The sequence below is a fragment of the Triturus cristatus genome, chromosome 5_2 (assembly GCF_964204655.1).
Source record: "Triturus cristatus chromosome 5_2, aTriCri1.1, whole genome shotgun sequence".
Classification (NCBI taxonomy): Eukaryota; Metazoa; Chordata; class Amphibia; order Caudata; family Salamandridae; genus Triturus; species Triturus cristatus.
In genome coordinates this window covers 200,822,306-200,836,469 of record NC_140588.1, presented here as the reverse complement: position 1 = coordinate 200,836,469, position 14,164 = coordinate 200,822,306, and the positions used below count along the sequence as shown (strand labels likewise).

Genomic DNA, 14,164 nt, shown 5'->3' with positions numbered 1-14,164 from the left:
GAGGCACGCCGCTTATTAAGAGGGTTACTTTCATTATCGCTACACTGTATCAGTGGCTTCTGTATCTGCAATAGATTCTCTGGATCCTTATCCAGCTTCTGGAATCCATGTGCAGGCTGGTGGACGCAAAGCAACACCGGCAATATTCCCCGGAATGTAAGTGCAAGCATCCAAACCATGTAGTAACACTAATAATCTTACTGTTGGATGAAAGAAAAAGGATCAACTCTGTGTTGTACATGGCAAGGGATCACTTAGCAGTTATGCGAATGCCATCATTTTCCACTCTTGTCATCACTTCTCTTAAATGGATCAGAGGGTGGAAGAAAATTAAAGATCAGGATCATTTCTGCAGGGATCTATCAAAAATCTGCTTTAACCTACCCGTAAATGTAATGCAATTATAAATAACTGGTTCCTCTTCACGGAATTTCATGCATTGGATCTTTAGAAGATCACTGGTTTGTACAAGATCACCTGTTTGTACAACCTTAAAGGATTCCATTTCTTGCTTCTGGGTCTCCATGAATTCCAAGTTTGGTTTCATGGAAAATATGTACCAATGGAAGAACACTCCTTGCTAGGTGAGTAGTTTCCGCATATTACAAAAGGACACAATTCTGATCCTGAATTTTGGTGCAGTATTCATTAAGGATTCAGTTGAGAGTTGCACAGTATCAGAGGCATAGCAATACTCAGGCTGGAATAACCATTTCCAGGCAGTATTCTTGACTCTGTACAGTGCAGTTTTGAGTTTGGATGGCTAGAGTGGGGAATAGCAATGGGACCTGTGATCATCAAACCATTAACTGCCTGTTTGTTCCTGATTATGGCAGTGTTTTTGCATACTGGTTTCCCCTACTCTCAATAGGAGCAATCTGTAAGCAAAAAACCCTGGGGCAGACGCCAGGGGTCCTATTACGTATAGGGCCCCTTTTCCCTGTTTGGGCCACGGTGCACCTTCAGACAGGTGCACCAGGCACAAACAGGGAAGTGCACCCTATTAGGTTGACTGCGCTGCCCTCAGGGCAGCCGCAAACTTGCGCTACCCTGGGTTCAGTGCATTCAAGTGAAATACTGAGCAGCTGCTTCAAAGCCACTCTGTGTTTCACTGTGGAGCTCCCACCTGCAATTAACTTTGGGAAGAGACATCCCCTTGCAGGTGGGTGCAGTGAGTGACTGCATCGGCCTGCAAGGGGATGTCTAGTGGGTCCATAGGACCCACTTGACCTCCTCCAAAGGGCTGCCATCAGGGCCTTTTTGTGATGCACTGTCAGTGAGCCTCCTGGCAGCTTCTTTACTTCTGTGCCTGTGTCCATAATATGGTGCAGCAAAGAGATAGGTTCATTTGCATGGGGACACACCCCCATGAAATGAGCTAAAATCCTCCTAAGATAGCGCTGGCACAACATATGCGCTAGCACTATCTGTATTACAGAAGGGGCTGCACAAGCACCTGCACCGCCTTCTGTAATGCCAAGCTGCCCCAAGGGGGCCCACAAAGACCCCTGGGCACTTCTGTAATACAGGCCCAGATGTGAGTCTGCTCTTGGTGAACCCAGAATCATGCTGGACGGTATCTCCTATGGCAGCGGTTCTTAACCTTTTGTCTTCTTGTAACCACCCATCAAATTATTAATGGAATCCAAAGACCCCTGCTGAGGTATTACTGGAAGCCTGGGACCCCAGCCTATGCAATTTCTACTATTTGAAGTGCAAAACAATACACAAAAATACGGACAGGTATATATCAAATAAATACACAAACAATTAAGTATTTAATTCAAAATTTAATGAGAAGGTTGGAGCTTTTATGAACTTTTTTTTAATTCTAAAAGACGAAGCACTATGCTAAACGCTGGGATTGCACTGACTTTTTTGCTCCTGATGCATATTCTCTTTTTGGCGGTGCTTCATTTGAGGCCACTCATTGCCCATACCATATTGTTTTTTTGTTTTTTTTTAAGGTTTTATATGGCGCAAACAAGACCCTTGCGGGTATCAGAGCGCTTTACAAGGAGAATATAGGGAACAAACAGGCAAATAGTACATAACATAATGTTCCATAGAAATCAGGAATTGTAGAACGCTTATGAACATGTCTCATGTGAATTTATCCATGAGAAGAGATTTCACTTCCTTTTTGAAAGATGCAATAGAGGGATTCCGTCTAGTTTCTGGGGGCAGTGCATTCCAGATCCTGGGCGCCATCCCCGAGAAGACTTAGTTGTATGTTTTCTTCTTGATGAATCTTTGTGGTTTCAGTAAAAGGTTGCTGGCACTTCTGCAGGATATGTTGCTACATGAAGGCACCAATTTGTGTGCCAGATAGCTAGGCGTTTTATGATGTATGGCTTTGTGTGTCAAACATGCAATTTTTAGTTGAATTCTGGCTTCGAAAGGTAGCCAATTAAGGGATCTGAGGTCCGGGGAGATGTGAGAGTTTGGTTTGGAGCCAGTAATAAGTCTAGCTGCTGTGTTGATTGATGCATTTAGAGGGGCAGTTGAGGATCTGAGAAGACCGCAAAAAGAGACACTCCCATACTCTACTCTTGGGATAACTAGTGCTTCTATGCCAGTTTGAAGTCCTTTGCGGGCAAGAAGGGTTTTCGTTTTCTCAAAGTGTTCATCTGAAAGTTTGCTCCTTTTGTTGCGGCGCTGATGTGTTTCTGCATATTTAGGTTTCTGTCCAGAGTTACTCCCAGCGATTTCGCTGAGTCGATAATAAGAGGTTGGCAGTTGAGTGCCGTTAGGTGTTTCAGCCAGTCTTGAATAATGGTTATTTGGAGGGGCGGAGCAATGTGGAGGAATTTGGTTTTGAGGGTATTTAGTTTTAGATGTTTTTTAGCCAGCCAGGTCTGAGTTTTTTCTAGCGTTGAGTTTAGAGATATGTCTTCTAGTGAGTGGATCTGTAAATAAAGTTGTGTATCATCTGCGTACATATGATACTGTACGTTAGAGGAGCTGAGAATTTCGGTGAGTGGTTCCATGAATAGATTGAAAAGTGCAGGAGAGAGTGATGAACCTTGTGGGACTCCTAAAGTGACTGGGACGGGTTTGGACAGGGATTGATTAACTTTGTATTGTTGCGATCTGTTTTGCAGGAACAAGGTGAAACAATTTAGAACAGATCCAGATAGTCCCATTCTGTGTTTTAGTAGGTCTAGCAAGTTGTCATGTTTGACGGTGTTAAAAGCCGAAGACAAGTCGAGCAAGATTAGCAAACATGCTTTGTTTTGATCAAGGATTTGTAGTGCATCATCTATTATGTAGGTCATGGCTGTTTCAGTACTGTGCCTTGCCCGGAAGCTGGATTGGTATTGGTATTGGTTGAGCTAGTTGAAATGGTCTAGGTGTTTGCCAAGCTGACTGTGCACACATTTGTCTAAGGGTTTGGCCAAGGTTGGGATGTTAGGTATTGGGCGGTAATTATTCAAGTCTGCGGGGTTAACCGTTGGCTTCTTTAGGATGGGGGATACCTGCCCAGATTTAAGGCTTTCAGGGATGAATCCTTGAAGGAGAGAGGTGTTTATAATCTTGGTCCAAAGCGGCAGTAACAGTGAAATTAAGTCTTTTATGCAGTTTGCGGGAAGCGGGTCTGTGAAGTGGTTGGTGGGATTCAATGTCATGAGCATTTTGAGTATAGCTTCTTCACTGTAAGTATTGAAAGAGGAACAGGAGGCATTGTTTTTGAGGTCGAACGTTGGTGCGCTTCGGGGTGGGACTCCTGGAAGGGATGAGGAAGTGTCCATGTGTGTGTCATTATGTGTTATTAGATCATTGAGTAGGTCCTTATTTATGTTTTCGGTCTTCAGAGTGAGAGAAGGAGGCAAACAAATTGCAATTGGGAAGTGAGCCTGTTTTAGCATGGGGAGGGGGTGAGGTGCATTCTTAGATTGTGTTTTGATTAGATCTAATAGTTTTTGGGACGATTCTTGGCTTGGTCTAATTGCTTACTGAAAAAGTCTGCTTTAGATCGTCTGTTCTTTCTGTAATAGGAGTTTCTCTTCATTCTTAGCAGCTTGAGGTGGTTTTCGGATACTGCAGATCTCCATCTTCGTTCAATTAATCTTAGGGATCATCTGTCCTCATTGAGTCTACCATCGTACCAGAGTTTAGAGTCTTTTATGGAGACTCTCTTCAGTTGTAGGGGGGCTACCTTGTCTAATACCATGTTCATGGAGTAGAAGTAGTGGTTGGTGAGATCTTGAACATCGGATAGTCCTACTGGGGGAAAAAGGATGTTTGAGCTGGAGGTTGCGATTAGGTCAGCATCAATATTTTTCAGATCCCGCTTCCATATTTTAGTTCTCGTGGTTTGGGCAGAGTTAAGTTCTACTGTTTAGTTGATGAAGAAGGTGATTATGTGATGGTCAGACCAATCACAAGGTAGGATTGTATCGAGCTGAATGGCTTCGGCCTGTTTGGTGTACTTGCGATGTTCCATCAAATCAAGCAAACAATACCAATGTACATTTTTGCCTCCAATTTCAAATATATTCACATTAACAGAACGTTTTACATATTTCAGTTTTGCGGTTTGTTTCAGTTGATGCACTCTGCTAATATTTGATTTCCTCTACATTTGAAGATCCCCCTGAGTAAGGGTCGCAAATAACTGGTTAAGAAACACTAGAAAATGGAAATCTCGCACTGTGTGACTCTAAATAAGACATAAGCTGCTAAAACTTTTCATTGGTTAAAGTTGTACCATACCCAGTCCTGCTGTGCAAATATAAGGTTTCAGTAAACATTAAGATTAAATATTGCACAGTGGAAACGCCAGCTCTTGACTGCTCCTGGAATCTTGCTTGGGGGAAGCCACAAGTTGCTGGGGAGACTACTACCCCCATAAGCCACCGCAGCACTCACACATAAAAGCGTGCACCGCGATATCATCGGGGTAACGCTAGATCCGGACTGCTCCTGCAATCTTGCTTAGGGGAGGCCACAAGTCGCTGGGGAGACTACTACCCCATAAGCCACCGCAGCACTCACACATAAAAGCGCGCACCGTGATATCATCGGGGTAACGCTAGATCCGGACTGCTCCTGCAATCTTGCTTAGGGGAAGCCACAAGTCGCTGGGGAGACTACTACCCCCATAAGCCATGCAGCACTCGTGCATGAAATCGCACTGTTATATCATCAGGGTAAACGGCAGGTCCTGACTGCTCCTGGAATCTTGCTTGGGGGAAGCCACAAGTCACTGGTGAGACTACTACCCCCATAAGCCACCGCAGCACTCGCGCATGGGGACACACCTGGCCAAAGCCCAGGCCAATGGCGCGCCCATCTACGCCCAGAGGAGGCTATGCTGGGCCATCCCCATAACGGTCATCTTTCTGGGGGAATCCAGCTCTGCGATCTTCGTGGGAAGAAGTGTCCCCTATAATGGGTAAGAGGAAGACAACAAGCAAGGTTCAAGGGGGGAAACAGTAAATACACTCAATGCATTTTTGATACTAGCTGCTAATGTCTTGTCACATGAAATAAAGCTCACAGAGCGTTGGCTCTCATTGGAAGAAAGTGGAGGATGTACAGCCCTGACATCATTATTATCCAAGACTGGCCCCGAACTATGCAATATAGCCCCCTCTAATTTTTAAACCTGTGACGATCTGCACCTGGCCTTGGACTCTGTAGATAAACCAGCCCCCATTGAAGAGTCCAACATTGAACCAGCTGCTAAGAGGAAATACATTTTGGAAAAGAGTAAAACCAAATCCAATAAAAAACTTAAAATCAAAAAGACTCCCGATACTAAGTGAAGGAGAACTAAGCATGTCACTCACGCCTTCCACTAACCCATGTTCTGCTGTGATCGTCAAAGCGGGACGGAACAGACTGGAGAACATGGTGTCCCTTCTTTTGCAGCCGTTAATATACAGACTCATAAAGACAGAAGAGTGTATAGGTTAATTTGGGTCAGTGGGTGTCCCGGGGGAGGGGTGGTAGTAAGATCGGAACATCTTAAAGGTCCAGTAAGCGGGGAGCACAAGGAGAGGGAAATATCCCCATGGGGCTAGAGCCACCCTCTTAAAGGTACCCTATGTTCGTATTTCCCGCCCTGTTGGTCTTGAGCAAACTACCCATGGGTCCAACAAGGGGCCAGTTGTAGCGGGGGCACCGCAGCTAGATAGAACATCTTTTCATATGGATGAGAGTGAGGGAATATATGAGGCGAGGGCAAAACTTTTGATGGAAGACAAGAGAATGACTAATGGGCAGCAGCACCACCTATCGTTAGATCTCCCCTGCAGCCTCACCTCTGGTGCTGGTTTTGTCAAATGTCCCAGTACTGAGGGAGGGTCAGAAAGAATCCACAGAGCAATTGATGGATAAATCACTGTTTTGGTTGAATAAATATGGAGGGATGGGGACAGAAAGAAATTGTGGTCTAGCCCGCAACATTATAATGGCAAGAAGGGTGGCCTGGGTGGGTACCTCACATAAAAATTTAAAAGGAGATTGTATAGTGGTCAATTTTAACAATCGACAAGTAGTGAGCCTTTTACAACATCAACTTCATGACGTAGCACTCCCTGGCTTTCCGATCTTTGCTTTGTCCCTGGACTTTTATAGCCCTGGGTAATTTCAGTCCTTCCATCTATGCATATGGAAGGCGTAGATCCCAACAAATTACCTCCAATGCTCTGGGCAATTTGGAAACCTCTAAGTAGGAAACAGGAAACAGATTTGCTCCTTTAGCAGGGATTGATTCCTGTGACTGACTACCCACAGTAGACTTACAGCAAACAGGCTCAGAGCACACCAAGAGAAAAATACATGAGGAAGTAATTTCCCCAGGGGGCATAAAAGGGGATGATGGTAGCTGGATAAAACTAGCTTCCTGGAATGTTGCAGGTATTAAGGGGAAGGTGGGTAACGCACACTGGTTGAATGTCTAAAATACAATATAATTTGCTTACAAGAGACCTGGGCAATTGATCAAATCGCTATAGACTGGTATCGCTCATTCCAAATAGAGGCAGTGCCTGCACAATCCAGTCGAGCCAGGGGGCGTTTATTAAAGTTAATATCCAATACCCTCCCAATAAGATTAAAGGCATTTTTAAAGGTGTCCCCGTATTTCCACTTTTTGCTTTTAGGGGGCTCAGGGGGTAGGACCGGTTATTGATAAACTTTTATAATAACAACTTTGGAGCTAATATGCATTTGGTGGTGGCACAATTGGAAAATGAGCTTGATAAAAATTGGTGGTGGAATCCGGGAAAACTTTAATATCGTGTGGGTGGGTGACTTTAATGCACATTTGTGTAGATACTCCACCGAGTCAGTTTGTGGTATTGTGGATGTGGAAGGGGTCCCAGTAAACCATTTTACTCACCATGAATATGGTCAAAGTCTGAACATGATACTCGCCGTTAGAAATCTGGAGATAAGAAACAGACTGGCAATATCTTCCGGGGAGTTTATAAAGACTTTCATATGCAACGAATACGAGTCAACTATTGACTTTGTATTTACTTCAGAACCTCTTGGTGGGAAATTGACACCAGTGGAGTAAACATTTACTACCTTTAGTGACCACACCATCCTCTCCCTTTCCATGGCATTGGGTGCCCCAGGGATAGGCAAACTAAATTTATAGAGACACTGGTCTTAGGAAGAAAGAACGGGTATCAACTAAAATGAGATAGTGTAGATAAGGAAAATATAACCCATCAAATAGTAACTAAGAACTTGGATTATATACAACACTGTTTGGATGCAAAATTCCCCTATGAACATCTCATTTCAGATTTTACAAAATTAAAAAGAGGCAGTAAAAAATGCGCTGTCTCGCAACAGAACTACAAATAGGGCTCCGGCTAGGCATTGGTTTGATTATGCCTGCTCTCAATCCTTACAAGATCTCCATGAAGCCCTGAAAGAAGTACCCAGAGATGAAGGCAAGTTAAAGTTACTGCGTAAGGCATATAAAGAAACGTGGAAACAAACAGAAAAGGCCCTGAAAGAAGAGGCCTGGGAACAACTAGAAAGGGCAGTATTAACCAACAATAGCAGGGACTTCTGGAAGGTGGTATATAACCCCTATTTTAAGAACGCTGGGGATCCAACCTTTGAATCTCATGTGGGAGAGGACGCCTGGGTGTCCATTTCAAGACGATTTTTGGATCATGGGAAATTTGTTTGATTGAGCAGTTGCCATTCCCTTTGGTTCATTCAGATCCCCTTGTCTTCACTGTTAAAGAAATAATAAAGGGGGTGGGAAGGTGCAGCAAGGCAAAGGCCCCGGGTCCAGATGGGGTCCCAATAGACTTATTCTTGGAAGATCACTTTCTATGGGCCCCCTTATTGTGGAACGTATTTAATGATATAGCTAAGGTTGCCCCACTGACTTCATGGAGCACAAGCGTTATTATTCTGATCTCAAACAAATGAGCTAAAAATGACCCAGGCAACTACAGGCCCATATCTTTGCTAGACCGGCCCCAAAATTAATGGGACGGTTACTATTACATTGTTTGGAAGAATGGGCCCTTGAGAGAAACCTATTGATTCCGGCCCAATATGGCTTCCAGCGGGGGATGGGCACGATTGACCAATGCTTGAACCTGAGCCTCGTTATAGAGAAATATACCAGGGCAAAAGGGAAAAATATCTACATGGCCTTCATGGATCTCACCGCAGCATTTGAATCATTGCAAACTATGGGAGATAATGGAGTCCATGGGGGTTGATCCGCCAATTCTTACATTCATTCAACAGTTATATTCCCAGATGGCAAAGAAGGGGAATGCACCTGTTAATTTCAGATTTAAGGGGGGGTTAGGCAAGGATGTGTCTTTGCCCCATTCCTGTTCTCATTATATACGAATGGGGTCGAGGCAGCATTGGCAGGTATGACACCGGACATTCCAAAATTTGGCTTGATAACTCTCCCACTGCTCGCCTATGCCAACGATACTGTCTAAGTCGCCAGAACAGTTAGGGCCTTGCAATGTATGAGAACGGCCTATGCCTCTTTCATGACTTCCCTCGATCTAAGGGTCAATGAATCAAAATCCTTTATATTAATAGCGGACCCAACAGAACGCGGGAAAGCAACATTTTTCCATTTAGGGGCCTACAGATTAGAGGTAGTAGACTCTTTCTCTTATCTGGGAGTCACGTTTGACAAAGGTCACACCTGGGCTAACATGGTTAAAAACAGGGCGGTAGTGATGGAAAGTAGAATGGCAGCTATCACCTAATTTGCCAAGAAACTGGGTACAAAACCTACAACAGTTATAAAGAGTATATATAAGGCCAAGGCAATCTCAGCTACTACTTATGGAGCAAGGGTGTGGGGGATGTCTCCAATTGAGCAGTTACAGATTCTTGAGGATACATTTTTGAAGCGGCTGGTTTCTCTCCCTGTATCATGCTCCAATTTTAATTGTCATGTGGAATTGGATTTCCCCTATATCAGCGACCTAGTAAGGTTTGCCCCATTAGTTTTATGGCATTCAACTTGGAGGAAGAACACGGTATTTTTTAAACAATCTATTGTAAGGATTGCTCAAATTAGACAATGTGCACAAAATAGAATGGCTGCATCATGTAAGGTCAACTCTGAATTATTTGGGTCTGGAGGATTTGTTTAGAAACCCTAGTGAATGCCTTCAATTGTCCAAGAAGGATCTAAAGGATTTTTTTTGGGCAAAGGTGGTGCGAGAAAGAATGGAGATAAATAAAGACAAACCAACAGTAAGGATATATCAACATCTCCGGGCTTTAGCAGAGGGAGATTATTGCTAATTAGAGGAAATTCAGAATTTACAGCACCAATATATTTTAGTAAGATTTCACATGAATCTGTTCTCTCTGATGGTGGGTTATCCGGTGGGAAAATGTAAGCACTGTGACTTGACTGTTTGCCCTTGTGATGGAGTTGCGGAACAATCGGACCTTCATATTATTCTAGGGAAACGGCCACTACAACGCGGCCGTTTCCACGCATGCATAACAACGCATGCGTGGTTACAACGAATAGCCTTTACCACGCATACCTTTACTACCAGATACGTAGTAAAGGCATGTGTGTTAAAGGCTAAAAATAAAAAAGGGGGGTTGGGGGTCTCTCTCCCCCCCCCCCCCCCCAAAAGCATGAAAAAACCAGGGGGCTTGGGGGTGTGTGACCCCCCCCCCCGAAAAAAAAACCGCACCTGTTGGAGTTTCTATGTGGAGGCAATCAGCATCGTTAGAGGAAACTGGAAGACACTTCCGTTTCCTCTTAACAACATGCTACCTCAACACGGAAGAACATTAGGAAGAGATGACGTGGAGAGGTAAGGGGAATTTTAGATAAAAAAAAAAAACGGGGGTCCGATTTAAGGGTTAAGGGCAGGGGAGGGGTATTTGTAAGAAGGGTTTTGGGGTGGGGGAATAACTTTTACCAAGAGTATGCCCTTACCATGCATAAATTTACAACGAAAATCGTTGTAAAAGTATGCGTTGTAAAGGAATATTTGTGGTAAAGGTTATGCGTGGGAAATGTATTCGCGTTGTAACGCATGCATGGTAAAAGCATGCGTTGTAACGGAATACGTTGTAACATCATACAACCATTATTCTATTCTGTGACTTGTATTAAGTGAAAAGAGTAAGAGATATACTGCCGACTCTGAGACATTATAATTTTAGACAATGTAGAGTGGATCTTAGATTTCTTTAAAAGCTTAGTAATCCGTTAATTAGCTATGTAGTAGCTTGTTTCCTTTGGGCTTGTATAAGGAAAAAGCAAATTACTTCCGAGTCATTTTTAGCAAGATTAAGATGCACTTGAAACTTCTTGTATTTTAAGCTGTGAATTTTAATGACATTTTATGCTTTGAATATTGATGTACTGTGCTTTTATGATCTTTTATTTTTAAGATCGAATAAAGTTTTAAGAACGAGCACTGTGAAACGAATCTTTTGTTTCTCTTGTTCCCTACTCCGTTTCATCTAGTGCTTAAATGCTGGGGCTATTAAATCAGTAAAAAAATCCTAAAATTAGGCATACAAGCTTCAACTTTTAATTGTAGAATGAAACCAACAAATCTTATTTTTCTGATTACAGAGATCGACCTCTGCAAGACACCAACAGACTCCGTACAAGCCCCCAGTCATTTTTAGGACTGAAGATTATTTCCCAACGTGCAGTGATGCACCTCACACATGATTGGGCTTTCACATGGTCATGAGCTAACTAAAAGAAAATGGCGGTAACATGAAAAGAGCTTGCTGGATAGTGCGACGAAGTGACAGAGAATCTATACTGTTGTGCTGATTTGGAGCGTGCCTTACAACCTTCCAGCAGACTTTAACTACTGTTTCATAAAGAAAAGTGCAACTTACAGAGAACTATCTTGTGGCAAACTTGCAGAGAACTATCTTGTGGCTAACTTACAGAGAACTATCGCATGGGAGAGGACCACAGATGTTCAACCTAGAAATGCTGTTGGAAAGCAGGGTTTTGAAATTGTTGTCTGAAATTGGATGCTTTTTACTATTTTCAGAACAGTAGGCGCCTCTTGCATTCAAAGGTTCCCTTTCTTTGAAGGAAATCTGGTCATTGAAAGAACTGTTTTATGACACTAAGTGTTTGCATGTATTTGTAAATTTAAATATAAAAATACAGATAACCCATGAGAGGACAAAGTATTTTTAACATGTAGAAACAGACCAAATTAAAAAAAAACTCACGGTTTCTGCGGATTCTTTAATGTATGTATTCTCGTTTCTCTTTTGCCAGAATTGAATGTCTTCCTATGCTATGGTTACTTGCTCTACCATTTAAATACATTTTTTTTAATCCGAGGTTTATTCACATCTGCTTTCAGAAAAATGCTAATTATGCAAGTCTACAACAGAAGTAGATGTTGGTTTAGCGTATTGTAGACCACACTTTTGAATGCACTTATTAAAAGGTTTCATTTGAATTCAGGGAGCTTTGATATCACTGCCTATAATTTTGGAATGCTGGCAAGTAAAATCACATCTGTGATACCAAGTGAAAATTAATGAAAACAAAATGTGTATGTATGCCTTCCTAATTGATATGTTGTGGTAGTCTGATGTAGGGCATTTTCGCTAATAGTTCTTTATTGCTAAAATTGATGACCTAAGCTATTTTGAAAGCATTGTCTGGGATCTGTTCATGATAACCGTGAAGTCGAATTAAGATATTTTTAGGGCTCGAAGACATGCAGAGCAAAACAGAGTAGCACATGGTTGAAGTCAACAGGATGATTTTATTCAGGCAATGTAGAAAGACTGCCATACAGGGTTCTGAGACAAGAAATCGTCTAATCTGTGTGCACGTTTTAGGAGATATTAGGGATAAACATTGAGGGACTTTGGTATATAAAAGGAAATTGATAATAGGCACCCTTGGAAAGTACGGCCCCTTCTTGTGTTCCCACAGTACATAAGTCACTACTCGGATCATTCACATTGAAGATTGACTGGGGTTTAACCTTAGTTTAATTTACAAAACCCAAGGCACAATACTTGCATACAGATAAACGTTTCACCTGAGGAAAAGTGCAGGCTGAAGATAGTGTTTGCAGGAAAGCCCCAGTGCTTCCCCAAATACTGGATCCTAGAGAATGAGCAAGGGGTGGACTTTAAAAGGGCCAGACACAACTACAAGAGAGTAAAGAGAGTCCGATAGAATAGGGTCATTGGTTGTGGGGAGGAGGTGGAAGCCACACTCCTTTTGAGGGTGACCCACAACAGTCACTAAACAAACCTTTGCTTAACGCTCTAGTTGCTTAGCACAAAGCAGTCAGGCTTAACCTCGAGGCGATTTGTAAAGTGTTTATGCAGCACACGAATGGTATAACGTGAAAGCACACCCAAGAGAAATCCCAGACCAATTTAGAAAAATGGAACACATTTTAATAAATGAAATGATACCAGAACAACATAAATCCAGTCAGTACAACCAGAGATATGCAATTTCAAAGTTTTAGTAAAAAATAGGGACTAAAAGCACAAAGCGCAACTCCTTGTCATCCGGTCGTGCTATACTGGGGGAAAGTCACAAGTTCAGGCTGGCCGCGATGGAGCTCAGGTTGGATACAGGGACCAGATTAATCCCCCTGAAAAGTTACCTTCAAAGTCCAGCGCGAAGAGTTCCATTGGCAGTGGAGAATGCTGTAAGGAGCAGGTAGAGCGTTGTGGATGGTGGTCACTGTAGTGCGAAGAGCAGGCCGGGCATCACAGATGGATGCTCCTGTAGCTTAAAGTGGACAGTTGTTGCTGTAGCGCAAAATGCAGCTCTTGTGTTGCTGGTCGTCGCTGGCGGATGCTGTAGCTCGAAGAGCAGGCTTCACTGGAGCTTCCCGTTGGCGTGAACTGGCCCAATTGCGATGAGCCACTTCAGGATTTTTCACCTTTTCTTTGGGAGGAGTACACTCTGATTACAGCCAAGGATCCAAGATCTGGGAATGCACCTTTTGGGGATAATGGACTCACTCCAGCACAGTTCATTAGGTCAGGCAGGTTCAGTTGCAGCAGGTCAGCTGGGCAGTTGTAGAAAGGCATCTGAAGCTTGTTGTGTCCCACTAGCTCACACTTATCGTCAGCCAGCTGACCCTTTGAGTTACTCTGGTTAGCCTGGGATAAAGACAAGTGTGTCCAGTCTTCTTTACAGGCAGCAAGGCAGTACTTCAAGCAGCAGCTTTCATAGGTCCATGATTGTTCTATAGGGTGGCTCTGAAGGCCCATTATGGGGGTTGATTCACGGTTCTACTCCCACATGTGGTTCTGGAAAGTTCTTTCCCTTTTGTCAAGGCTCCAAACTGTCTCGGGGTGACATGAGAGAGAGAGCGAGTGGGAAAGAGAGCAAGAGAGATGCAAACGGCTCTGACAGACTGAGCTGGTATGAGTGGTGCTATATAACTAATGAAATGCATTTGAAAGAGAGCAGTTATGGAGACTTTAGGACCTATGTTTAAAGGTGTTGGTATGGATGTCCATGATGGCTGGGGGCCTCCATTATCAGAGGGGTAGAATGGTGGTATACGTCGGCAGACATTGTCACACATGGCCCCGCCTGCCCTAAAGCAGACCCTGCGCTGTAGTGTCGACCTAAGCATTTCCAATACAGTGTGTATAAAGCTTTGTTTACAAACTGTAAATGTGCGTGTAGACAGTGCTTCATGCT

General features: G+C 43.3%; 1 protein-coding gene across 1 annotated transcript in view; it reads left to right on the top strand.

Moving 5' to 3' along the window:
• BLOC1S4 (biogenesis of lysosomal organelles complex 1 subunit 4) overlaps nt 1–11,941 on the top strand; it is a 75,107-nt gene extending 63,166 nt beyond the window's left edge. Inside the window, exon 5 of the mRNA XM_085606990.1 lies at nt 11,072–11,941. Within this exon, the coding sequence (XP_085463116.1) occupies nt 11,072–11,173 (102 nt within the window). The 3' untranslated portion in view covers nt 11,174–11,941. The remainder of the gene's footprint in view (nt 1–11,071) is intronic.
• Nucleotides 11,942–14,164: the final 2,223 nt, after the last annotated feature.